This window comes from Rhinatrema bivittatum, chromosome 2 (assembly GCF_901001135.1).
Source record: "Rhinatrema bivittatum chromosome 2, aRhiBiv1.1, whole genome shotgun sequence".
NCBI classification, from domain to species: domain Eukaryota; kingdom Metazoa; phylum Chordata; class Amphibia; order Gymnophiona; family Rhinatrematidae; genus Rhinatrema; species Rhinatrema bivittatum.
Window position 1 is genome coordinate 813,273,429 of NC_042616.1, and position 27,598 is coordinate 813,301,026.

The 27,598-nt window shown below is 49.4% G+C and overlaps 1 protein-coding gene across 3 annotated transcripts in view; it reads right to left on the reverse strand.

Annotated features, from left to right (window-relative positions):
* Positions 1–488: 488 nt before the first annotated feature.
* The window catches only part of LOC115085808 (alanine aminotransferase 2-like), a 62,203-nt gene continuing 35,093 nt past the window's right edge, over positions 489–27,598 (reverse strand). For 2 of the 3 annotated variants that reach the window (XM_029592252.1, XM_029592254.1), the window contains exons 6-11: positions 25,314–25,393; positions 20,702–20,838; positions 18,007–18,178; positions 15,455–15,610; positions 2,887–2,999; positions 489–1,283 (exon numbers count right to left, since the gene is read on the reverse strand). In XM_029592252.1, the coding sequence (XP_029448112.1) occupies positions 1,193–1,283; positions 2,887–2,999; positions 15,455–15,610; positions 18,007–18,178; positions 20,702–20,838; positions 25,314–25,393 (749 nt within the window). In that variant the 3' untranslated portion in view covers positions 489–1,192. The remainder of the gene's footprint in view (positions 1,284–2,886; positions 3,000–15,454; positions 15,611–18,006; positions 18,179–20,701; positions 20,839–25,313; positions 25,394–27,598) is intronic. The other variant, XM_029592253.1, reaches the window with a different exon arrangement.

Below are 27,598 nucleotides of genomic sequence, written 5' to 3' on the forward strand. Positions count from 1 at the left end.
AGCAGCTGGCAACTTTGCTGTGAGACTGCTCCGAGGGGCCTGGGATGGGTTTTCCAACTCTAGCAGGCCGAGACAATACTGTGCGCTGGCCGCAGCACACGGCTCGGCACGTAACTGGACGCCCGTTTTGGACAGCCGATGCGAAACGGGAGAGGTGGACTGGTGCACGTTAAGGGAGCGGGTGCTGGATCAGGAGCGCCCGTTTGACGCTTGCAGATATGGCATTGGCCGGGCTGCTGTTGGGAGAGGGGGGATGGACACCTTCCGGGGCAGGCCTGCTCCTGGCAACATCTGGACGGAGAAAGCCAGGGGGGGTTGGGTGGGAGGGGCACACAGGGACAAACTCTAAGCAACCTCCGGTGCACGGTAAGAGGGGAATTGAGAAGGGGCTCACTCTGCCTAATCGACTTTTATCACCTTCCAATGCCGGCAGGGAATGGGAAGGGACCGGGGTGAGTCTGGTAGCAGCAGAAAAAAAAATCAACACAGAGGCTGGTGGTGCCCTATAGACAAACCGATTTATTGAGGCATAAGCTTTCAGGGAAAAGAGGGTGAGAATATATATATATATATATATATATATAAATTAATCTTGAGTACCATATATTTAAAAATGTTTAAAGCCAATACACAGAGATGAAGAGGGAGTGGATGATGGTTGGTGATGGGGAGGGGATACAAAGTAGAGAGAGGACATTAGAGAGTGCAGAGTAGAATATGGAAAGGGAGTGATAACGTCTGTTCTGGGTGAGAGAAAGCGCTGACTGACGTGATAATCAGAACATTGTTAAATCCATTCACGGCCGTCCTGGGTCCCTGGTTTTGTTGAGTCCTCGTGGTGCGTCGGTTTCCCGCTCTAGGTGTCCGTTAGAGAGAGGGTCCCGGAAGGCCGAAACGTTCTCCTGCTGGTTTACAAGACGTTGCCCCTTCTGGAGCGCGCAAAGGTGGACCAGAACCGAACCCCGGCACAAGCAGCGCCCGTCCCCGCCACCCGCGCACAGTGCGGACCGTAAACAGGCCCTCCTGCTGAGAGAGAGAGAGAGAGAAGGGGCCGGGAGAGGGGACACAGGAGGAGAGGAAGAGGCAGAGGGAGAGGGGACACAGGAGAGGAAGAGGGAAGGGTGAAGGTGAAGGCGGAAAGAAGAGAGACTCTGGGAGGGTGGCTGCTCCCTCTCTGCTCTCCGCTGCTGCCTCAGGCGTAGTCCTGGAGAAACTTCTTCTGGAACTCTTTAATGGACTCTACGATCGTCTTCAGCTTCTCCCTGGGAGGAAGAAGAGTCATCCTAGGGAAGAGGAAGGCACAGATACCAGGAGTGGAGAAGGCCAGCGGAACGTGCTTAGACTTAAGGTCTCTGGCCACTTCGGACTCGGACCGGCGGGTGTCTGAGCCACGGCCTGACGCTGCCTCAGTGTGAGTGTGGTGTGGTTCCCTTCCCCCCCCTCCCAAATCCACCCAGATCTTGTACCCAACCTGACCATTCTGAGGACAATTTATAAACTGCTTTTCAATGCAAAGTTCAGTGGTGCTTTTCCTAGGGGCTCTGTACAACCATTCACATGGAAAGTACTCATGTACTTTCACTTTGAAAATTGTGTACAGAAAAAGAACCCGCAGGGATTTGCTGCCTAAACTTTTCCCCTGAAAAACAACAGGCATAGTTTTGAAAATACAAAACTATGTACACTGTTGCCTCCCCCAACTTAACCCCTGCCTCGAGAACACTGCCACATAAATGCGGGTACAAAATGGGTCATTGTAAAACGCTGTATCTATTTTACCTGCACACAGGATGGGCAATTTTCAAAAGGCATTTTTATCTATACAAATAGTGATTTATATGGCTACTTGGCTTTTGAAATTTGCCTACCCAATGTCACAACTGACTTCCTGGCAGTCTTTTTGCTTTTGATGTACTTGAAAAAGTTGTAGTTTTGAGTTTTTGCTTCTTTGGCAAGTTTCTCTTCAAATTCTTTCTAGGCCTGCCTTAAAAATGTTTTACATCTGATTTCCTAGTGCTTACGCTCTTTTCCATTCACCTCATTTGGGTCTGTTTTCTTATCAGAAAGATGCCTTCCTGGCTTTAAAAGCCTCTTTCACCTCACCATTTAATCATGTTGGTAACCCTCTAGTCTTCTTTTCACCTTTTTTAAATTGTGGAATACATTTTATCTGTTCTTCCAAGATGGCGTTTTTAAACTGTCTCCGGGTCTTTCAACCCTTATAATGGCTCTTCTAATTAATGTCTTCATTTTATCATACTCTCCTTTTTAAATGTTAAATGTTGCAATAGTTTTATTTATTATTTTCCCTCCTCGGATTATGTCACGTTTGATTGCATTATGATCGTTATTGCCAAGTGCCGCCTCTACCACCATTACCCCTTGCACTGAGATTCTGCATTCTACTCAGAACTGGATTTAAAGTACTTCCTTTTATGTTAGGTTCCAGGTTCAGGGTTTAAATCGGTTTGGTCCAATATGGCATGGTTACTGGTGTGCCACAAATCTCCCTAAGCTGTTACCATTATCCCCAGAGAGACAGGGAAAGTGGCTTAGCTCACAAGAGATCTTTCTATGCAAGGCTGAACTGCTTTCTTAAAAACAAAACTTGAACTATCCTCTCTCCCTTCTCCAGAAGAGCTGGGAACATAGACACTCTTAGGATGATGTTAAGAAAAGCCTGAAAAAAAAAGAATGAGACTGGGATATTTGATGATACGGAGACACAACAAATAACAGAGGGCACGGGTGGTCATGGACCATCAACCTAAAGATGCCTGAACCAGCCGGAAGCGTGTTATACGACTAGGTCCCCTTTCTCTGTCCTGTGCACTGAAGTATTTGTGTCCGAGGGATGTTCACAGGGAGATCAGGTTCTGTTCTTACCTAAAATGGTAGGTCCCCTCAGCCTGTCCAAATGCACTTCCAGGCGCTAGGATTATCCCGGTCTCTTCCAGCAGCTGGTAGCAGAAGAAAACATCTGGTTCCATGCCTTGGTCCTTGGAGGAAAGAGCCACCATGAGATAAGCACACTACACAAGCAGTGCTACAAGGGCAAGGCTGGCGTAACCTACAGGGGGTGGGGGACCATGGTTAAATGTGGAAGGGGCCTGGGTGTTGGAGTAAACATGGGTGATGTAAGAATACAAGTTGATGATGGGATCATGTATGTTGATACTACTGTTTACTTGCTGTTACACTCTGGATTGTGCCCCTTGGGGCTAAGTTTCCTCGCACTCTGTTACTATTGTTCCGGCTTGTACTATATACTTAGTGTCGACGTAATGCATGTTTCCACTAATAAAAATGATTTTGACAAAAAAAAAAAAAGAAGGACCTGACATGGCCTCCCAGTAGAGGTGGAAGAGGGCATCGCTTTTTGTGGATTTTGGCATGCTTGACACAGACTGGGAGGTGGAAAAGGGTTAAAAGGTCAACAGGGACCTTCATTTTCCATTTTCATTTTATTTTATCAGTGTTTATTAAAACAAAAGCAAAAACAGGAGAAATGAGGGAATAAAAATGACCCGTCATGTTTCCAAGAAAATATCATTCAAGTTCATGTTGTAATAGTCACCGTTAAAATCCCAGGGAAAATAAAATAAAAACTGAAAACAAAGGTCCCCAGAGATCAGCTAAAAGACCTGGCGGTGGGGGTGAGTGAGTTGGGGCTGGAATGCATCTGAGAATTTAAAAGTTCATCTATCCAAAGTGGAAGAATCTTAAGCGGCAGACGGGATGCGACAATTTGGTCTTGATCTGCTGATATTGTTACTACAGTATATGTTGTAGATACCAAAAGCAAGACAATGGAGCAGCATCGGAAATTAATTGGATTTGACGAAACGATCCCATTAATCTTGATTAGGGTAAGGCTGTTGTGCCTGGACACTAGAAACATAGAAATTAGCTACCCCTCCCCTGGCACTGCCATTTCCCCTCTCTGCCACTGTACATAATAAGTTAAATCAGAACATATTACTGTTAGAAAAGTTATTATGTAAAGCAAGTTATATGTACTCAGTTAATCTGTTATACTGTATCATGTCATTATAAGGCTTGCCTTAGACATCCTGTTGTATGTAAACCGCTGTGATATGTCAAATCGAATATCCGTATAGAAAAATAAATAAATGAAAGCAGACAAGGACCAAATGGTCCATCCAGTCTGCCCAGTAAGCTTATGGTAGTATCCATTGTGCCATGGAGGTTACCCCCAAGCTTATCTGTTTCCCAGACCATAAACGTCAGGGCCCTCATTGGTTACTGTTTGAATCCAATTCCCTGTTACCCCCTGCGCTTATCAGTTTCCCACACCAGTCCTCGTTGATTGCTGTTGAATTCAATTCCCCGTTATACTTGCAGTTGAAGCAGAGAGCAATGTTGGAGTTGCAGCATCGTATCAGCTTTATTGGTTAAGGGCAGTAACCGCCACATCAGCAGGTTACCCCCATACTTGTTTCCCCAGACTGTAAAAGTCGGGGCCCCTTGGTTGCTGAATTAATCCAATTCCCCTTTTTCCCCTGCCACTGAAGCAGAGAGCAATGATGGAGTTGCATCACCAGTATCAAGGCTTATTGATTAAGGGGTGGATTTTCAGAGCCCTGCTCGCCGGGAAGCCTATTTTACATAGGCCTACCGGCGCGCGCAGAGCCCCGGGACTCGCGTAAGTCCCGGGGTTCTCCAAGGGGGCGTGTCGGGGGCGGGCCCGGTCGTCGCGGCATTTCGGGGGCGTGTCGGCAGCGTTTTGGGGGCGGGTACGGGGGCGTGGCTACAGCCCGGGGTGGTCCGGGGGCGTGGCCGCGCCCTCCGTACCCGCCCCCAGGTCGCGGCCCGGCGCGCAGGAGGCCCGCTCGCGCGCGGGGATTTACTTCTCCCTCCGGGAGGCGTAAATCCCCGGAGAAAGGTAAGGGGGGGGGTGTAGACAGGGCCGGGCGGGTGGGTTAGGTAGAGGAAGGGAGGGGAAGGTGAGGGGAGGGCGTTAGAGGATTCCCTCCAAGGCCGCTCCGATTTCGGAGCGGCCTTGGAGGGAACGGGGCTAGGCTGCGCGGCTCGGCGCGCGCCAGCTATACAAAATCGATAGCCTTGCGCGCGCCGATCCAGGTTTTTAGCAGATACGCGCGGCTCCGCGCGTATCTACTAAAATCCCGCGTACTTTTGTTTGCGCCTGGAGCGCAAACAAAAGTAGGCCTATTCGCGGAGTCTGAAAATCCGCCCCCAAGGGTAATAACCCCCGCACCATCAAGTTACCCCATGCACTCTTTTCTTTATTTCCATCCTCTAGCTTTTAGGGATCCACAATTTTAATCCCACGCCCCTTTGAATTCCTTCACTGTTTTGGTCTTCACCACCTCCTCCGGAAGGGCATTCCAGGCATCCACCACCCTCTCCGTGAAGAAATGTTTCACGACATTGGTTCTGAGGCGTCCTCCTTGGAGTTTTATTTCGTGACCTCTAGTATTACTGATTTCTTTCCAACGGAAAAGGGTTGATGTTTGTATATCATTAAAACCTTTTAGGTATCTGAAGGTCTGTATCATATCACCCCTATGCCTCCTCTCTTCCAAGGTATACATATTCATATCCTTCAGGATCTCCTCATAGGTTTTCTGATAAAGACCCCCCCACCATTTTTGTCACCCTTCTCTGGAACATCTCCATCCTGTCTCTGTCCCTTTTGAGATAAGGGCTCCAGAACTGAACACTACTCCAGGTGAGGTCTCACCAAGGACCTGTACAAGGACCATTATCATCTCCTTTTTCTTTCCGGTTATTCCTCTCTCTGTGCAGCCCAGCATTCTTCTGGCTTTAGATATCACCTTGTCACATTGCTTCGCCATCTTCAGATTGCCAGAATCTTTCACCCCAAGATCCCTCTCTTGGTCTGTGCACATCAGTCCCCCGCCCCCCATCTCATACCACTCTTTTGGATTACCACACCCCAGATGCAGGACTCTGCCCTTCTTGGCATTGAATCCCAGCTGCCAAATCTTCGACCACTCTTCAAGCCCTCGGAAATCACTTTTCATTCTCCCTACTCAACTAGGAAAGTGCTCATCAGTCACAAAGCATTCTGGAACTGGTAGTCTTTCATTTTCGATTGGGAAAAGAGGACCACAAACAAATACCCATAATCCTTTGAGATGGGAGTTAAATAGCATGGGTGGACCTGTGGGTCCCTAGAGGTCTGGAGATATGCGGTGTTTGCCTCAGAATGATTTGCTGATGGAACCTGATTATAAAAGTATCATTTTCCAATTGTTATGGGGTGATTTCATGATTATAAGGGGTATTAATGGGGATAGTGTTATGCCCTGTATTAAGTAAGACAGACTGCTGATACTAATAAGACGATGGTTGAACCCAAGGGAATCTGCTTTGGAATATCACAATCCCATTGAAAAGAAACAGCATCTATCACCAAGGGTTATGAAATATAGAAACATAAAGGCAGAAAAAGCCCATCCACACCAACTATTCAGCTGTACAATCCTTACCACTCCCTCAGAAATCCCCTGTGCTTGCCCCATGCTTTCTTAAATTCAGATACTGTCTTTCTCCCTTCCACCTCCACTGGGAGGCTGTGCCATGCACCCACTATCCTCTCTGTAAAAAATAGTTCCTAAGATTACTCCTGAGTCCGCCCCTTTTCATCCTCTTCACATGACCCCTCATTCTAGAGTCTCCTTTCCGTTGAAAGAGGCTCACCTCCTGTGCATGGAAACCATTGAGATATTTAAATGTGTCTATCATACTTCCCCATCCCACCTTTTCTTCAGGGTGTACATGTTCAGATCTTTAAGTCTATCCCCAGATGCTTTATAATAAAGACCACTGACCATTTTAGTAGCTCCTGCTGGACCGACTCAATCCTGTTTATATCCTTTTGAAGGTGCGGTCTCCAAAACTGTACTCAATATTCCAAGTGAGGTCTCACCAGGGACCTATACAGGGGCAATATCACCTCCCTTTTTCTGCTGACCATTCCTCTCTTTAGGCAGTCAAACGTTTGCCATCAACTTATCCACCTATTTGGCCACCATAGGACCATCAGATACTATTGCCCCCAGATCCTGTTCTTCTTTTGAGTTTAGAAGGATTTCATCTCCTATACTGTACCTCTCCTTTGGGTTTTTGCATCTTAAATACATGACTCTGCATTTTTTAACATTATGAAAGCAAACAAGGTTCAATTACCCTAGTCAAGCAAGTTATAACCCAGTAAGCATACCTAAGAATGAGCACCAAGTTATGACTTGTGAAAAAAAAAATCACATATCTATGAGCATGCTCATAAACTCAGGGTTCAATGGTTGTCAAGTAACAGCTCCTTGAGTATCCCATCAAGGAGAATGTCTACCAGGTCAATGATCATTTCCAGCCGGTCATGGCTCCTTGAGTACGTAACCAGCTTGCTGTGGCTCATTCATAGAAAATGCCCACCAAATGACGACACATGTTGCATATTCAACAAGTTATTGGTCAGGGAGCACATCCACCAAGTTATGGTTAGGTCCAATAAAAAGAATCGCAGAACACAAACAAACTACAATTTTCAGAGGTAAGAACTGCACAAGAAACTCAAACATTATAAGAAGCTAAAGTAAACCATTGACCCACATAGGAGCAGCTTCAGGTGACAAGAAGACCAAGTGACCTAATACTCTTTGCCATGGTATAATTGCTGCGTTAGGACATAGCCTAGCATCATGGGAGACCTTATCGTCCCATTGAAGCTCAGGGATTGCACTCAGAGGTCAGGAACAAATTTCCTTTATTCCTAATTCATCTGACTTGCAAATCCATTGCATGTTATGATTTACTGAACCTCAGTAACAGTCCATGTCCCCTCAAATAATGTTCCATAGAAGCAGAAGATCTAATGACACATGAGGCCCATCCAGTCTGTCCAGTCTCCCCTTCTGCAGCAATAGCGCAGACCCTACCTTCATCTCCAGCTTTACCAGCAAATATCCTCTGTCCTTTTCCCAGGCTCTCTTTCATTCACAAAGAGGGGCTGAACGCATCATCATTCAAAGTAAATTTAGAAACCTGCAGCACAGTTAGCAGATAAGGATGACATGAGCCATCCAGTCTGCCCCTAATATGTGCCCATGATGGAGAATTGGGAGCAATGTTCTAATGTATCGCCTACCAGGGAATTAAAAACCCAAGCCAGTCAGGCCGGTGACGTGTGTGCGGCGCCTGGAGACGATGCCTGACCCCACTCAGGAGCAAGACTCGAGGCGATCGCGGATATTGGCCCTTCCGGTGGTAGTTCACGGCAACACGGAGCAGGAAAATTGTAGGAAGAGGGTCCTCTGGTCTCCTCTTTAATGGATCAGCAGACGTTTTCCATCTCCTCCGCTTATTTCAGTTGGCTTCCCAAAGCCTGATATTATCCTTTGGAAGGGGATTCGGGATGCTGTTCCTGATTCAGAGAGATCTTTCTCGACTCAGTTCCAAAGCCTTTTCCACCAATTGCAAGAATCCCCAGCGCAAGTGAAAGAGGTGGAGATGGGATTTACTGATTAAAAGAAATCTGTGCTGTGGATGGAAATCAGCAACTCATGCACATTTTATCGAAGGATAATATTTGACTAGGAATAGGACTTTGACTTTCATAAAACTTCCTAAAGTGTCGCTCTTCCCTCCATTATTGTTGCTTTAACAATTATTTCCTGGAAGTTTTAAGAACTCCGGAGAATGCTTGCCCACCGATTGTCAAAGCTTCTTATTTTATTCCTCCTTTTAAGAAAAGGGCGTCCTTTGAGCTCCTGGAACTGAGAGCGACTCCAGAAAAGGAAGATGATCGCCAAGCTCCTAGGGCCTCCACCTTGATTGCTTAATTTGGCTCTAGAGCCGGACAGGAATTGGGTTCTGACTTCCGAAGCTTTTCTTTTGGTAACAGAGATCTGCTGCTCCTCGTTACTCTGGTTCGTGGTTTCCCTCATTCGGCGAGCGCTACTCAGCGCAGAAGGAAGCAGTTTTTGCTCCTGCACCCTCGGCTGTTACCGCTGGGAAGAACCTTTCGCTTGAATGGTCCGTGTAAATGTGTGATCTTTCGCAATGAGTTCATTCGGTGCATTTTGATCCTCCCCAGCTTGCTCCTAAGGTGGGGATATCTGGTACCCGTGTGCTTGCCGCAGACTCTTCCCTGCCTTACAACTCCTGTATGAATGCTAAGGACGCATCCATCCTCCTTGTTTTGTAAATGATGGAAAATAATCAGATATTTGAAACCATGAACCCAAGCCAGAGTTACAGGCCCGCGCTTGTTGCTGGGCGGAGAAAGCGGCCCGTGCTCCGGTGCACCGTTACCTCAGACATTTCCCAAAGGGTCAGGCCCAGCTAGCAGAGCCTCGTTTTCATAGGGTGAATGAGGTGGAAGAATGACCACGGGCTCATCAGGTGCAGCTCCCTCTCTCTCGTCGCCTCTGCCTGCTAATCCGGAGGAAGGGGAATTGTGCAGCCCAGCAAGAACGCTCCTCTCCAAGCCCTGCACGCAGCGCTGAGCTTCAGTCCCCGCTCTGTGGCCACAGCTACCCCCAACGTCAAGACCAGTTTGTGATCTGAGTGAAAGGAAAATTAGTTTCTTACCTGATAATTTTCGTTCCTGTAGTACCAAGGATCAGTCCAGGACACCTGGGTTGTGACTCCGCACCAGTAGATGGAGACAGACTAAAACTTGTGGGCGGAGCCTTATATGCCCCTGTGCCAGTCACAGCCCCTCAGTCATACGTAATGTCAAAGTAGAAACCCAATTAGGCAACCATAGCTAACTAGCCAAACTCGCTACTTAAATGGAAACAATTCCAACCCTTGCAGGAACCAGACTCCCCAACCGGGAGAGCGAACAAGCAGTGAGCGTACGGAAACAACGATGAGCGGACTCTCCGATACCTTAGCGTAGTACTGCGGGCGGGATCCTGGACTGATCCTTGGTACTACAGGAACGAAAATTATCAGGTAAGAAACTAATTTTCCTTTCCCTGTACGTACCAGGATCAGTCCAGGACACCTGGGATGTACCAGAGCCAACTTACCGAGGGTGGGAAGCAGAGAGTCCCGCTCGGAGTACCCTCTCCCCAAAACCTCCGGCCTCAGCGGCCTGAACATCCAGACGGTAATGTCGGACGAAGGTATGCAATGACTTCCAGGTAGCCGCCCTACAAATCTCTTGAGGCGACACCTGAGAGACCTCCGCCCAAGACGCAGCATGAGACCTTGTCGAATGAGCCCGAAGATCCACCAGCGGAGGCTTTCCCCGTACCATGTACGCTGAGCCTATGGCCTCTTTGAGCCAACGGGCGATCGTCGTACGAGACGCTGCAGCACCCTTCCTTGGGCCGGAAAAGAGGACAAACAGATGATCCGTTACCCGAAAAGGATTAGTGACCTCCAGAAAGCGAAGGAGGGACCTCCGCACATCCAGCTTCCGTAAATCTCTCGATTTCGGATCCGACGACTCCCCGACCGCTAAAGCGGGAAGTTCAACGGATTGGTTCAAATGAAAAGCCGAGACGACCTAAGGAAGAAAGGAAGGGACAGTCCGCAAGGAAACGCCTGTGTCGGAGATTCGCAAGAACGGCTCCCTACAGGACAACGCCTGCAATTCCGAGAGATGGCGAGCCGAAGAAATCGCCACCAGAAAACACGGTCTTTAACGTGAGATCTTTGACAGTAGAGCGCTGCAAAGGCTCAAACGGTGCCGAACATAAGGCCGAAAGAACCCAATTGAAATTCGAAGCCGGACAGGGAGGACGCAAGGGAGGATGGAGATGTTTAGCCCCTTTCAGGAAACGGGCTATATCCGGGTGAAGAGCCAGGGAGGATCCCCCGACCTTCCCCCGCAAACAACCAAGTGCCGCCACTTGGACCCGTAGGGAACTGCACGCCAATCCTCTGGCCAGTCCCGCCTGGAGGAAAGCCAGAATATCAGGGACCGCAACGGTAGTGGGATCCAAACCTCGCTTCACACACCAATCCTCAAAAACTACCCATACCCTGACATAAGCCAGGGACGTAGACTGCTTCCGGAACCTCAGTAGCGTACAGCAGCACATCCGTCGGCCAAGGAAGCACCAACGCATCGACGCCCGCTGCTGCCCTCTCTCGACGCAGACTGTAAAAAAGGCGGAGCCTTCGCGTTGTGCCACGTGGCCATCAGATCCATGTGGGGAACTCCCCACATCCTGCAGATGAGAAGAAACACTTCGTCCGCCAGTTCCCACTCTCCGGGATCTAGACGATGCCTGCTGAGAAAATCCGCCTGCACGTTGTCGACCCCGGCAATGTGAGATGCTGTTATGCTGCTGAGATGTTGTTCCGACCAGACCATCAACATTTGCGCCTCTTCCGCCACCAGTGGACTTCTCGTCCCGCCTTGACGATTGATGTAGGTCACGGGGATGGCGTTGTCCGACAGTACCCGGACCGCCTGTCCCCGCACCAATGGTAGGAAGGCTTGGAGAGCCAGACGGACCGCTCTGGTCTCGAGGCGGTTGATGGACCACTGAGCTTGCGATTCTAACCAAAGGCCTTGCACCGACTTCCCTAGGCAAAACTGCTCCCCAGCCGGAGAGACTGGCATCCGTGGTCACCACCGTCCAATGTGGAATGAGAAGGGATACGCCACAGGACAGATGACTTGGATCCAGCTACCAAAGAAGACTGGATCGTGCCGGACCCACAAGCGAGAGCGGTGGGTAGAAATCCTCCGAAATCGGCTTCCAACGGGACAGCAAAGAAGACTGCAATGGCCGCAGGTGAGTGAACGCCCAGGGTACCAACGCGAGCGTTGAAGCCATAGGGACGGCGAAGAGACAACAGACGCCTCACCTGAGATTGCAGCTTGCATATCCGATCGACTCTTGTGGTAATTGACCACCCAGCCCAGGGACTGCAAGAGCTGGAGGACCCTGTCCACCGCCCGTCGACACTGACTCTCGGACTTCGCCCGAATCAGCCAATCGTCAAGGTAAGGATGAACCAGGAGACCTTCCCGTCGCCGCTGCGCCGCCACTACCACCATCACTTTCGTGAATGTCCGAGGCGCCGTTGCAAGGCCAAATGGGAGCGCCCGAAATTGGTAGTGCCTCCCCAGGATGTAGAACCTCAGAAACTGCTGGCACGATGGCTGAATGCCCACGTGAAGGTACGCCTCCGTGAGATCCAGAGAAGCCAGAAATTCGCCCGGACGCACCGAAGCGATAACTGACCGAATCGTTTCCATTCTGTAGTGGGGAACGCGAAGACATCTGTTTACTCCTTTCAGGTCCAGAATTGGTCTTGAAGAGCCGTCCTTCCTGGGAACCACGAAGTAAATGGAGTAACGGCCCGTGCCGCGCTGATCGACAGGGACGGGGGATATGGCCCCCAAGCTTTCCAGCCGACGGATGGTGTCCAACACCGCCGCCCTCTTCCCGGAGGCCTTGCAGGGCGAGACCAGGAATTTGTCCGCTGGGATGCGAGCAAGTCTAACTCGTAGCCGTGGCTGATCACGTCGAGGACCCATTGATCCGACGTCACCCTGGTCCACTTCTCAAGGAATAAGGTTAATCGCGCCCCTACATTTGGAACGGCGTGCTGCGGGCGCGACGAGGGGTGGACCGGCCAGACTTCATTGGGAGGGCTTGGCCCCTGCACCCGACGGGGCTCCTCCTTGCCTCCCGTAACGTTTCCCACGAAAGGACTGCTGCCACTGAGTGTTCTGGGAAGAAGATGGCCTATACGAAGGTCCGGCGGATCTTTGAGGGCGCGATTTCCTGGGCCCCCGGTATCGGGACCAGGCCGGAAAAGAGGACCGCGCTCTGGCCCTATCCTCGGGCAGTTTGAATGCCCTGTTCTCTCCCAGAGAAATCATCAAATCATCCAACTCCTTACCGAACCACAACTTTCCCTTGAAAGGTAACGAACCCAGGTGGGCCTTGGAAAAGCCATCTGCTGCCCAGTTGCGCAGCCACAGGAGACGGCGCGCTGAAACTGCTGCCACCATGGACCTAGCCGAAGTGCGCAGAAGGTCGTGGAGGGCGTCAGCTCCATAAGCTATTGCCACCTCCAATCTAACAGCCTGAGACGTCTCTTCCGCAGACAGGCCCGCATTCGCCTGAAGGACTTGGGCCCAGCGTAAACTAGCTCGCCTGGCGAAGTTAGTGCAGATTGCGGCCCGCGAAGTTAGTGCAGATTGCGGCCCGCACCCCTAGGGCGGATACCTCAAATATCTTCTTGAGCTGCACCTCGAGCTTCCTGTCTTGTAGATCCCGAAGGGCCGTCGCCCCCGTGACCGGGATAGTGGACCTTTTCGTCACCGCGGAGACCGCTGAATCCACCTTTGGAAGTCGAAGAAGTTCCAGCGCCTCCTCCGGGAGCGGGTAGAGCTTGTCCATGGCCTTGCTGACTTTCAACCCTAACTCCGGGGTATCCCACTCCCGGAACAAGATATCCGAAGAAAAATGAAAATGAAAAGCCACCGCCGGTCCCGTGAGACCTCGCAGAACTGGATCCATATTGGCCTCCTGGCGGACCACCACGGGTGGAGCCTCTATCCCCAGCTCCTGGAGGATGGCCGGGATGAGTGGCGACAGTTCCTCTCTGCGGAACAGGCGGACTACCTTGGGGACATCCCCGTCCGCTGCCTGTGTACCTTTTCCCGCGCCGGGCTGGGCGGAATCATCCGCCCCCGACGCCTCGGCCCCCCTCGGGGACTCTTCGGGATCATCAGTATCCGCCGTGGAGGAATCTTCTGAATCTGCCTCCTGGGGTACGCCTCGGGGCCGCCGTTTCCCTCGCGAGGGAACCTGGGTGCGCACCGTGGTATTTTTTTTTTTTTTTTCTTCTTTTCTTTGCCTTGCGCTTTCTCGGTGGGGCCTGGTGGGGGCCCTCCTCAGAGCCTCCCCCCTCGGGAGCGCTTGCTACGCTTGTACTTAAGTACCTTGCGCAGCAAAACCGCGAAATCCTCCGAAAACGACCCCTAGTCAGAAGAATCGGCCCCGGAATCCCCCCGGGGCCGAAGCCCCTCCGCGACGACCCCTCCCGCCGTGCCCCGCTGCGGGGAAAACGCGGGAGGTAGAGCCGAATTGCCCGCCGCGGTCCGCGTGAATTCCCTGCCGGTGGCCCAAAATGGCCGCCACTCCCGCGCTGAGCGGGAAAATGTCCTGAGGCCTATCTAATTGGCCTACCCCTCGCGGCGGCGAACGCGCGCTCCGGGCCCGAGCCCCTCGCGATGCCCCGGACGTTCCTTCACCGCCCGGGACTCAGGCCGAGCAGAGGCCCTCCCGGGACAAACGCGCGCGCGCCGATCCGCGGGCTTGCAGGAAGAACCGCGCGGCATGCCGACGAACGCGGGAAGAAAAAACTGAGGCGCGCGTCAAAATTAATAAAAACTAATTCGGCGACCTTCCCCCCTGCCAGCGGCGCCCCCCCCGCGTGAAAAACGAAGGAGTAGCGACGCCGAAGCAACGGAGAGCCGGCCGCAACAAAATAAAACAGGAAACTTTTTTTTTTTTTTTTTTTAAACGCTGACGCTGGCCGCTGTCCCGGGTCCTGGAGCCCTAGTCCTGCAGGGGTGAGTGAACCGGGCTCCCCGGTGTCACCCCTGACGCTGCCACTAGCCCAGCCGGGTCCTCGACCCTGGCAGCGGCCTCAACCGGGGGAGGGTAGTCCCCTCAGGACCTCTCAACTCCCCTGGGAGGCAGGGAACCCGGGACTAAGGATTAAAAAACAAACCCCAAATTGGTCATAAAACAACTAGGCCTAACAAAAACTAACTCAAAATTCAAACCTGACTAACCACCAGAATCAGGTCAGGCAGGGCTGTGACCGGACCTGCACCATCTACTGGAGACAGAGTAAGACTGAGGGGCTGTGACTGGCACAGGGGCTTATATATGGCTCCGCCCACAAGTTTTAGTCTGTCTCCATCTACTGGTGCGGAGTCACAACCCAGGTGTCCTGGACTGATCCTGGTACGTACAGGGAAGGAGGTGGTGAAGTCGGTTGCCCCCTACAACAGCTTCCCTGTTCCCGGGTTCAGAAAGATTACCTGGGAGATCCCCGGAGGCTTCACTGGTATATCTGAAGCGTTATCAGATCTCTCTCCTTGGTAATCTCCATTTTGGAGGGCATTTCAGTTACACACAGTGCCTGAATCACATCTGCCAGATTTCTGCCCATTTACCCAAAGCGTCCGAGGCCTTCTGCAAAATCAGAGTCCTGCTGTGTATTTACCAGTGTGAGAATGCAATAAAAAAAAAAACGGGAATGCTGGATAAACGAGAACAATATCAAACAGCAGAGGTCCCAGCACAGTGCCGTGGGCTCCGAACCCCTCTCTGTCATGTGGGGCCGAACCAAAAGCTTTAGCAAACTCCATCCAGACCACATCGCTCCCGACTGCCCTAGCAAGAGCGCGGTTAACATTCCCCAAGCCCCCGGCCAGGAGGGCAAGGCTTACCCGGGCCCGCGTGACTGCTTTCTCTGGAATGTGGATCCTGGGGAAGGCGAACGTGGCTCCCTGGATTGGGCCGCAGTGGATCCCAGGGGCCTGGTGGAACATCTCCTGCGTCAGCCGGGCATTCTCTGCCAGGGACGCTCTCGTGCTCTGCTTCTCCTGGAACCAAACGGCAATCAGGAGACTGCTCAGAATACGTAAAACTGGGGGTGGTATCAAGGGAAATGTATTTATTTCAACTCTGCTAAGGGTCCGTAAAGCACAACACCTTACAACGAATTTTATTTTTATATATATATTTATGTATGCATTTATTTATTTACTAATGACATTTCATACCCGCCCCTCCAAACAAGTTCAGGGCAGGGTACAATTGGAACATGCATAAGATTTAAAAAATAAAATAATAAATTAACAAAATAAAAATAAAATGCCAGACAAAACAAGTAAAAACAAAGGTACAAACTGGTTTACAAGGAGGGTTACTGGAAAGCCTCAGTAAATTATTGGGTTGTCTGATGTTTTCTGAATGGTTTGGAGAGATAAAGGGAAGAGAGTTCCATAGGGGTAGGCGCAAAGGATAGAATAGGAGCGTTCAGGAACGGTGAATCCCTTCCCCGAAGAGCTTACAATCCAAGTGGAATAAAGTAACTCGGCGAAAGGTGCCGGCGAGCGCCAGAAGCAGGATTTGAACTCGGGTCTCCTGCTCCTTTACTCTAGCCACCAGGCCGAGAACGGGTGATGCTGACTCAGGCATGATCACAGAGTCGCAAAGTGCAGTCACTTGCTACCAGAGACCTGTTCCTCCATGAGGAGAGAGTCCTTCCGGCTGATCCGAGCACGCAGAGAGGCGCCTCACCTGAACGAGGGACCGTCTGCTTCTGGGAGTTCCTAGCTTGGATGCATGACACCACTGGGGGAGGGGGGAAGAGTCCCCCCCCCCACACCCCCTCCCCCAAAAGCCACAGTTATTATGAAATGTACAGGTAGTGAAACAGGAGGCTTTTCCAAGGGGGTCAGTCTCCTGGGTTCCTGCCAGGCACACAATCTGAATCCTTTCGTCAGCTAACGGATTTTTAAAAAAGTGTAATTCTGGCTCAGCAGTTTCTTTCTGGCTATCTGCACTTCCAGGTTGGGACCGGGCGCCCTGAAGCTTCTTTAGCAATCCCCCCAGGGATTATCACCTATTTTTATAGCCTTGCCTGGCCCAGTGATAGTTCTTGGCTGGGAGTCGCAGACTGTAATCCTTCCAAAATCCAGTACTCGTGCACTCTACTTCCAGCCAGCAGGGGTCGCCACCGAGCAACAGCCGCCGCCTCGCCTCTATCTTTGGCTACAAGCGCTACCCCCTGCAGGATCCCAGCCCCACCAGGCCTGCGGAGTGAAAGCCGGGTCCAGGAACTGAATCTTAGGTCTTCCACCCCGCAGCCGCCAGGCTAGCTCAATGCATGGATTTGATTTTTTTTAATTCAGCGATGAAGGAAGACTCAGAGATGCCGGCAGAAAAGGCGCACTCGGTCCACTTCGTCTGGCTACCGTGCTACCATGAGCCTCACGCTATCTCTGGTTGTGTCCCTCCCTCTGCCACTGAGGTCTCTTTGTGTCTCTCCCAGGCGGGCTTGAATTGTGCCACTGTTTCAGCTCCTATCACCTCCGCTGGAAGCCTGTTCCAGGTATTAACCATCCTCGCATTCCTTTTGACCTCTTCCCTCCCTTCAGCCTCGGGTGATGACTCCCTTGTCCTTGGCCTTCTCATTCTGAGGAAAATGCTTCCTTCTGGTATCTTCCTGAAGCCTGCTAGAGATTTGAACGTTGGCATCATCTCTCCTCACTTCTCTTCTGTCCCTCAAAGAGGACGTATTTAGCTCCCTCGGTCTCTCTGTTTGCGGCCTACAATGTAGGCCGAGCACCATTTTGGCGGCCCTCCTCTGAAATGCCTCCACCCTATCGGTGTCCTGTTTGGAGACGTGGCCTCCGGAACGGAGGATAATATTCCGATACAGTCAAAAGGAAGGTGAAAAAAAAACCCACTGTTTTGCAAGGAGGTGGTGGACATTTGGGACAGACTTCCAGCAGAGGGTACAGAAGCCAAACCAGCGGCGCAATTCAAGCAGGCACGGGAGAGACAGGAAGGGACCTTAGTGGTCGGGACAGAGAGGAGGTAAGACTTGTGACAGCACAGGCAGGTGCAAATGGGCAGACTGGGAGAACGTATTAACTGTAAATTTGTGCACTGATGTACTTCGTCTTGAGCCTGGATGAGAAAGGTGAAAAGTAAATTGAATAAATGCATACATGTATACAAAACCAAGTGATCCTTATCTGCTGGCATTGTCTGTGATTCCATTGTTTAACCCCGGAACAGATGAATCACTCAGTCAGATCGTGGCACATCCTGATGAAGGTTTTAACCCACCGTGCCTGACACAGCACTGTCCTCCAATGGTGAGATGGTCTCAGGGGTCCACCAGCACGTCCAGTGCAATGCCACCTGCTGAGAAATGTCGGAATCAGCCGGTAGGGACTGATCCCAATGAAAGCAAACCAATACTGACCTCCATGAAAGAGCGATAAGATGGGTCTTCAGGAAGAGGTGGAGCCATCAGCACGTCCACTGCAATTTGACCTAGAATGGGAGAGTGACTCACTGTTACTGTAGTAAGGATGTAGTCCATCACCGTTGGGTCAATGTTCACATACTCGATACAGCCAGCACGGAGTTCACACCTGTGAGAAGGGACGGAGGGATGGTCACTAGCCAGGCATTCCAAATACTATGCCAAAGAAAAGCCAACCGAATACAGATCCCTGAGGCACTCCGCTGTTTACTCTTTTCCACTGAGAAAATTGACCATTTAATCCTACTCTCTGTTTCCTGTTTTTTTACCAGTTTGTAATCCACGAAAGGACATCGCCTCCTGTCCCATGACTTTTTAGTTTTCTTAGAAGCCTCTCAAGCGGGACTTTGTTGAACGCTTTCTGAAAATCCAAATACACTACATCTACTGATTCACCTTTGTCCGCATGTTCATTCAACCCTTCAAAAAAATGTAGGAAATTTGTGAGGCAAGACTTCCCTTGGGTAAATCCTTGCTGGCTGTGTCCCATTAAACCATGTCTATCTAAATGTTTTGTGATTTTATTCTTTATACCAGTTTCCATGATTTTTTTCCCAGCACTGAAGTCAGGCTCACCGGTCTATAATTTCTCAGATCATACCCTGAGCCCTTTTTAAATATCGGGGTTAAATTGGCCATCTTCCAATCTTCGGGTACAACGGATGATTTTAATAATAGATTACAAATTAATTGAAATAGGTCTGAAATATCATTTTTTTAGTTTGGTCAGAACCCTGGGGTATATGCCATTTGGTCCAGGTGATTTATTACTCTTCAGTTTGTCAATCTGGCCTACCATATCTGCCAGGCTTACCGTGATTAGGTTCATCTGAATCATCACCCTTGAAAACCGTCTCTGGAATGGGTATCATATCCCCAACATCCTCTTCAGTAAACACCGAGGCAAAGAAATCGTTTAATCTTTCCGCGATGGCCTTATCTTCCCCTTTAACCCCTTGATCATCTATCCAGTCCAGCTGACTTCCTTGCAGGCTTTCTGCTTCGGATATATTTTAAAAAGTTTTTATTGTGAGTTTTTGCCTCTATGGCCAATTTCTTTTGTCCTGGTTTCATGCTGAGAAATCTGCCTCTTTAAGACTTTTAAACCAGAATGGTACCATGAGAAGCCGGTACCAATTTCACGTGAACAAAAATGAACGGGAGCTACATTATCAAAAGCTGAACCTAATTTGCAGTTCCAAGTAGAGAAAAACCAGGTGGAAACTCAATAGCTTGAGCTAATTGCTCAAGATCTAAGTCTTTGGTCCGATGTAGTGGAATCAAGCTTCTCTTTCATGCTTAGAAGAATTTCACCTCCAATACTGTAACCTTTTCCTTGAGTTTTTGCATCCTAAACACATTATTCTGCACTTTTTTAGCATTAAATCTTAGCTGTCAGACCTTAGACCATTTGAGCTTCGCTAGATCCCCTTCTCCTGTTTTCCAAGCCTTCCGGGCTGTCTACCCTGTTGCAAATTTTGGTTATCACTGACATCCCTTCTTGGCAATCCTTCAGCTATGTCGCTCCCAAAAATCTTGAAAAGAACTGGTCCAAGGACCGATCCCCGAGGCCCAATGCTAGTAGCACCCCCCTTCCTCAGAGAAAACTCCATTTACCACCACCCTTTGTCGCCTCCCACCCCGCCAGTTTCCAACCCAGTCAGTCACTCTAGGACCCATATCAAGGGTGCACAATTTATTTATAAGTCGCCTACTCTGAACCCTTGCGGTGCGGTGTTCCCCAGGCCCCGCTGCTTTCACCTGTACTTTTTAATATTTTTCTTCTGCCGTTGGCTATTCTTCTCAGTTTTCAGACGTATGCTGACAATGCACAGCTGTATGAAGGAAAGGGTAGCAAACATTAACTCCTGTTTGGCAGTGCTTGGGACTGGTCACAAATGAATAAACTGCGGCTCAACCCAGAAAAGCCAGAGGGCAGTTTCCATTGGTTCTTCTGCCTCTTTGTCTGCTGAGGTTCAGAGTCCTCTGTCCCTACTCAGGTGCTGCCCTCTACCAATTACGCCCTCTTGTAAGGAAACCAAATTAATGACCGTTCGTGACAGAGCCTTGTCAGGTACTGGCCCTGTACTCTGAAAGAAGCTTTCCAGTGACTTAAGGTCAATAAGGGAAGGCCTTTCTTTCAGGAAACAGCCCAAGTTATGGCTCATCCATCAGGCTTTTTCTTGGAAGTGGGCCAATAAGGGACTTTAGGTGCCAGCTTAGTCTGTGGCTCTTTGGGCCACGTTCGTGTGTGTTTCTGTGACTCAGTGAGAGGCTGTTTGCAGGGTTAAAGTACTTGGACATTTGTCATGATACTGAATATATTAGTCATTGCTACAGCTCACGTTTATGTTTATTTCTAATATTCTTCTTTGCTTTTGTAAGATTGTATGCAGTTACCATTGGGTTTTGTTCAGATTGTTAAATGTTTATGGGACACTGATGAACTTTGTTTATACGATTTATATGGTGTTGATTTTATAATATTTTATTTGAGGATTTTTTCTGTGGCAGGTTATACCCCACTTTGAATGAATATTGCTCTAAGCAGATAGAAAAATGTTTTCAATAACTAAATAACTGTAACACGCTGTGAGTGATCCAGCTAGACCCTGTTAAAACGTTTACTCACTCTCCGGTGAATCCCTGGGAGATGGAAAAGCATGAAACCAGCTGGACCGTGGCTGAGTACGTCGGGCCCATCTCAAACAAAACCTTCTTCATGGAGTGGAAGGAGCATCCTGCACCAAAGACATTCTCCTGCTGCACCTGTAGGGAAACAGGGAGAGCCTCAGGCACACATTGCTGGTTGGGGAGGCGTTCTTACGGGAGCCAGCCACTAGATGGCGCTCAGCTCCCATGCTTCAGGACTTAGAGGGGCCCATCCGCATCCTGAAGCCTGAAGTAGGGCCTGCAACTTCAGCCGGGATCCAGGCCCGGTCCTACCCCACTGCATGCATGGCCTTGTGCTTCCGATTTCTCTAGGAGAAGTGCGTCCTAAACTGGTGCGACAGGCCCCCTCTCTCGCCGTGTTTAAATCCCATCTAAAGACCCACCTTACTGAGACTGCTTTCAAATCTTAGGCCCGATTGTCTGCTTTTAGCCTCAGCAACCAGCTTTCTTTTTAATCGTGTTCTTACTTTATGAAATGCGCCAAGTGTCTTGTCCTATATGTTTGTCTTATTAGACTGTAAGCTCTAATTGAGCAGGGTCTGTCTTTTTTGGGTGTTTGTACAGCGCTGTGGATGTCAGGTAAGCACTATAGGTAGTAGCTTAGACACAGAACTCAGAATAATAAAAAAAAAAAAAAAAAAAGAAGATAATTACACCTCAGGCCCTTTCACCAGTAATTTAGCACTGTGAACAGAGTTAATGATCTGCTTTGCATGATATTGCATTGAGGCAGCTCATTAACTTCAAATCCGTATTGAAATTTTGCCAAGTTAGGGGCCCACGCTCCCGTTTTTATGCACAACGCGGACTCTGCAAATTTCAGCGCATTGTAGTACCCCAGCCTCTAAAAGTGATGCTAAATCTGATTTTTTGGTCCAGCTGAAGGGAAAGCTTTCACACCAGTCATCCCTGTTCTTCATCTGGAATAGTTCACAATGAAGGTCGATACAGATCTGACAGTTCCAGTGAGTGTGGGAGAAGCGTCCTCCGTAAGGAGGCTGACCTTGTATTCAACATCCTCCCGGCCCTCCCCGATCCCTTTCATACCCAAACTCTCTCCAATTCTCTCCAGAAAGGGCTCAGAGTTAGGGGGAAAGAGGATAACCTCTGCCTCGTTCCCTGGTCCCAGACACCACCTTTCCTTTTGATAAAGAAGTTGGATCCAATTAAGGAAGATAGGGCCACACCCTCCCCTCTTCAGGAACTGAAACCAAAAATCCCACCTTCCCAGAAGAAATGCCTTTTCTGCATCCAGTCATAGCAGAATTAGAAAAGGGACAGAGAAGGGCGACCAAGATGATAAAGGGGATGGAACAGCTCCCCTATGAGGAAAGGCTGAAGAGATTAGGGCTGTTCATCCTGGAGAAGAGACGGCTGAGGGGGGATATGATAGAGGTCTTTAAGATCATGAGAGGAATGGAACGCGTAAACGTTAATCAGTGGTTTACTCTTTCGAAAAGCGCAAAGATCAGGGGACAAGCAATGAAGTTACTAGGGTAATAATAGGAGAAAATGTGTTTTTCCCCAATGCATAATTAAACTCTGGAATTCATTGCCGGAGGATGTGGTAGTATTTATAAGTCTCCTGTTCGTATCCCTTGCGGTGCGGTGTTCCCCAGGCCTCGCTGCTTTCACCTGTATTTTTTAAATATTTTTCTTCTGCCGTTGGCTATTCTTCTCAGTTTTCAGACGTATGCTGACAATGCACAGCTGTATGAAGGAAAGGGTAGCAAACATTAACTCCTGTTTGGCAGTGCTTGGGACTGGTCACAAATGAATAAACTGCGGCTCAACCCAGAAAAGCCAGAGGGCAGTTTCCATTGGTTCTTCTGCCTCTGCCTCTTTGTTAGTGTAGCTGTGTTTCAAAAGGGTTTGGATGAGTTCCTAGAAGAAAAGTCCATAAACCATTATTAAGTTGGTCTTGGGGAACTCTACTTCTTATCTCTGGGATGAGCAGCTTGGAGTCTCTCTACCCCTTGAGATCCTGCCAGGGACTTGTGACCCGGCTTGGCCACCGTTGGAAACAGGATACTGGGCTTGGTCTGACCCAGGATGGCATGTTCTTATGTTCTTATATCTTAATAAAACTAGAAGTATTTTAAGCCAACTTAAGTCTAAAGTTTTTCTAATATTATCAGGTGCTTGATAAACCCCACCTAATCCCTATGTATCATTTTTGAAATGAGTCCAGAATTCCTACCAGAATTTGGACGTCCACGTTTAACAACGAAATAGGTGGATACTCCTGTTCTCCTCTCTTATATACATGGGAATGACAGGGCACGGGGTTTACACAGCCATCTGAGGTCCTATCACCTTGGCTTTAATTCTTACATACTGCCGGTCCCCCAGCTCCCGTCTCCCTTCCCTAAAAAAAAAAAAATGAACTGCAGCAAGGCCTGGGATCCTGGTTTACCTCTCTTCCCACACAAGCGGAGAGAAAGTGTAAGAGAGGGCACAAGGGAAAAAGATTGAGGAGTACATGGAGGAGAGAAAGTGAATGTGGCCTAATAGAGGAGAGTGTTTCAAGGGGGCACAGAAGGAGCGTGAATGTGAGAGGGCGTTTGGGGGAGAGCGCGAGTGAGGGAGACACAGGAACATGGATGGGGGGGGAGTGTAAACATGGTGGCAGAGAACAGAGTGACAGAAGGAGACACAAGAAAGAGTGAGTGAGGCGTGGCCAGGCAGAAGCAGAGGAGGCCTGATCATGTCCAAGGGTGAGATGTATCAGATTATAAAATCAGCAAAGTCCATGATTATAGATGGGTATTTGTCATTTTTCCCTAATGTCAAGAATGTTTTCTATGTTTTTTTTTTACCCTCGCAGGTGACTCCCTGGATAGAGGGCAGGGCTCCCGGTGATGATGGTGTTTCAGCCCATGTCCTACCTCCAGGCCTGTTCTATTCAAAGGGTCCTGGGCGCCAGCACGGTCTGCAGTGGCCTGTGCTCCACTCAAAGGAGAGCAGCGAGGAGGACCCAAGGGAGGGTCAGGGACCACAGTCCCATCGCTGGCTGGAGGACTAAGGTCCAGGATTGTGCTTAGCCCTGGCAGGAAGAGAAGTCAATAAACCATTTGAATGGAGTTTGTGTTTATTCTTATGTTACTCACGGTGCCCTTGGTACATTCCATTATCTAAGGATAGGTTCAGCCCTTCCCTTCGAGGGTGCCGGGATGGCCAAGCTCCTGCGAGTTGCAGCAATGCTCGGAGAGGAAGGGGAGTGCAGTTTGCTTACTGAAGTTAGAGGAAGTGTTGGAGCTTTACCTTGGTTGGTTTTTGGGCCTACCCTTGGACTCAGGCACTACCTGCCTGCTGCTCCTGGGAAGGTCGAGGGAGCATCCCTTTCAGTCCTCTAATTGGCTGGTTGGGTTGTTCTTGGGTTATTTTGGGGATTTGTGGAGATTTAAGCTTTGTAAGAAGAGTGAGAGACTCCCGGGTGTTGCTTGGCATGAGGGAACGGGGAACCTTCTCCCTGGGGGAAGGATAGGGAAGACCTGCCCCCCCTGTGACCTTCCAAGGAAGCATCTCCTGGTGTTACGATCAGTTTTTTTGGATAAAGAGACATTTTGGTTAGAAGACCTGGGAGGAAGAGTTTTGCTGCCCCGAGAAGGAGCATCGAGAGACGCGTGTTCCGGGGGGATCTCTCTCCAACTTGGGATTCGACAGACGAGAGGGGGATTGAGAAGGACTGAGGAGAACTGTGGTTAATCCCAAACTGAGTTACATCTGGGAGTCTTCACCCCTGGGAGAGAGATATTTGGGAGTTTGTGCTGAGAGTGAGAAACAGATATTTTTGGCCAGCTGGAAGGGGGGTTTTCCGTCCCAACAAGGCTGCACTTATTCACCCGGGAGCCTCATTAATTCAAGCCCTGGAAGGTGAGGGTTTCCATTGCCTCTAGACCAAGATAAAAAAAAAGAGAGCCTTGCCCAGAGAGAGAGGAGAGAAAGAAGTGAACCAGCATCTGTGGAGCCCAAAGGAACTGATTTGAATTGTGCCATTACTTCACCTGCTTACCCATCAGTAAAGACTTTAATTTTGGACACCGGAAAATAAAGTGTCCAGTGTATTTTTTTTCTGGCACCTGCAGCTTCCCCAGGGAAAGGGAAGCAGAACCAGGATGCCCCTGACCCATCTGGGCCTCGAAAGAGCGATTGCCTTCCAACGCCCCTCTCCAAGCAAGAATCCGGGCCCTGGAAGGAAGAGACCGGGCTCGAGCTAGCCAGGAAGAGACTAAAAGCCTTTCCTGCTCCCATCCCTCTCTAGGGGGGGGGTTTACGTTTCCTCTCTCACACTTAGGTCCCTCCTAATTTCTGCTCGGGAAGTGACTCCTCGCCGCATCTCGCCAGTAGGCGCTGTAGGACCGTGAAAAACAAGGAGAGGAAAAAAAAAAAAAAGCCCGGCGCGATTTACTGGCGCAACGAGGGGCTTTGATTTAAAGAACCAATGTCTTTTTTAAACTCCGGAGAAATTGCGAGAACCAGTAAAAACGCACTGGAACCTCCTGGCTTTCCCTCCCCCCCCCCATCTTTCTATTGTCCTGGCGCCCAGCAGAAAGAGACCTTGACCTTACCTCATCGGCAAACAGGAGAAGGTTTTCTTCAGCTGCGAACCTGATCACATCTTCAAGGCACTTCCTGCTTTGCAGCTGCCCTGTGAGGGGGGAAGCGGGATAGAGTGAGAGTCCACGCTTACTCGAAAAGCTAAATTGCCGACACGCGGCTTAGGAGAGCCAAAAACATTGCGGTGCACCCGCACACTGCCATTCTCCTGGCCCAGAAACGGTGGATGGGGCCAGCAGCAATGAATAAATAAACAGCAGAAAGAAAGTTTCAGTGCTGTCCTAATATGTAAGGCGGTCAAGGCAGTGGACATAGAGCACAAGCTCACGCCTATCGCTTCAATCGCAGGGGCCCATGCACCTGTGTCAATAAACTGCACTTTTTCAATTTCAATGCAATTTTTAGATAATTTTTCTAGGCCACGTAAAGGGGAGGAGGGGTCCTAAAAATTGCTCCTTCCTCCGCCTCCCGGCACTCAAATACCACAGACTGAGACAATTTGACCTCATTTGGGAACCATAGCTGGCTTGGAGACAACTTACCTTTACCAGCAATAGTCGTTGATTACTTACTTATATTGAGCTACTTGTAATTGTATTTTTATTTTTACTGTTTCTCTTTTAGTTTTATTGGGTACTCTTTTAGGTTTATTTTAGGTTTATTTTAGGTTTATTGGGTACTCCTGATATTACAGACCCATGACTTATTCTAAAGCTTGGTATCTATTATGATGATCCATCTTTTATATGTGTAGCATGGGGGGGAGGGGGGAAGTATTAATCACTTAGTTATATAAAACTGTATGGCTGTTCTGTCTTGTGCTATTTGCTGTAGTTTTCTATGGTTATTTGTTGTTGACAGCAATAAAAACTGTTAATTAAAAAACAAAACAAAACAAAACCTGCTCCTTCCTAATCAAAACATTGATGCCAGAGAGTGAGTAGGGTGGGGAGCTCCCCAGTAGGAGGTGTCTAAGGTTTTGGAGACTGAATATTACTACTATTTATCGTTTCTTACACTCTACGAGACACAGGCAACGCTGCGATGGAGGTTTCTGTGCTCCTTCCCCAGGCTGGCACCACCGAAGCTGCAGCAGAGGGAGGGCGAGAGAAGGGCTTGGAGCAGGAACCGCAGAAAGAATTACCTTCCATCGGGGAAAAGCCTACCTCAAGTTTCTTGCTGCTTTGGGGAGGTATCTGGCCCTGTGAATTTTGTGAGGAAGCGGGGAATTCGCTCTGGAGTAGCTCCCGGCTCCAGGGTGAGAGGCGGCAGGAGGAAGCACCGGGTTGGGGGGCGAGAGAGGATCCCACTCTGGCGTAGGGATGCCATCCTGCAATTTTCTCAGAGGAGAAGGAGAAGTCATCGGCTTCCTTCAGGTACCCAGCGAGGATGTCCCCTGGCTGGGATGGGGGGTCTCGGGAAAGCCCCTGATGCTGGCTGTTTGCTCTGACTGCAGCTTTCTCTCTGCTATGCACGGCACCAGAAGAAGCCGTGCTTCTTGATCAGATCATCACCGGACCAAAATTACCTCACTAAACCTTTGGGGGGGGGGGGGAGGGGTAATTTTCCGAGAGCTGTACAATGGTTACGCACACGCGTGCTAGTGCGTGCATGCGAGTACGCTATTCTGGAAACATCACGAGCACGGGTGCGTTAGCGGCGTCGCGCGTAAATGTTAACGGGGGGAAAAGAAGGGGTGATCCAGGGCATTTCAGGGCGGGGTTTGGACGTTTACGCATGAGGTGCTATTTTGTAAGAGGCGCACGCACACCACACATTACCAAACTTGTCTGTACGCGCCTACCCCTCCTTATTTATTTATTTATTTGTATATACCGGTGTTCGATTTACATATCACATCGGTTTGCATATAACCTAATGGTGCAGGAAGTCAAGCGTTTCCTTTTGTTTAGTACATGGAACGATTGTAAACAGTAACGTGACATTATAACAGTAACATGATTAAAAATAATAGTAGTAGTAGTAGTAATAAACTACAATAGGACTAGTATTAACTTATTGACTTGCGTGACTGATATAGCGCTTGCCTTTTGTCCATAGTTTTTGGATGGGAGTTCAGGATGAAGTGCTGGAAGGTAGAGGAACCGGTGTAGGACTGGGTGGACTGGTGATTCCAAGCACCAGTAAAAAGTATCTTCAGAAGCAGGGTGCACATATACCATAACATATCTGCCTTCGTGTTTGTCTCCGGGTTATCATGCACACGTTAAATATTATGTGCAGAGAAAACCGTATGCGCCTCCCTGTATTACAGAAACGTGCGGGTGCTTCGGGG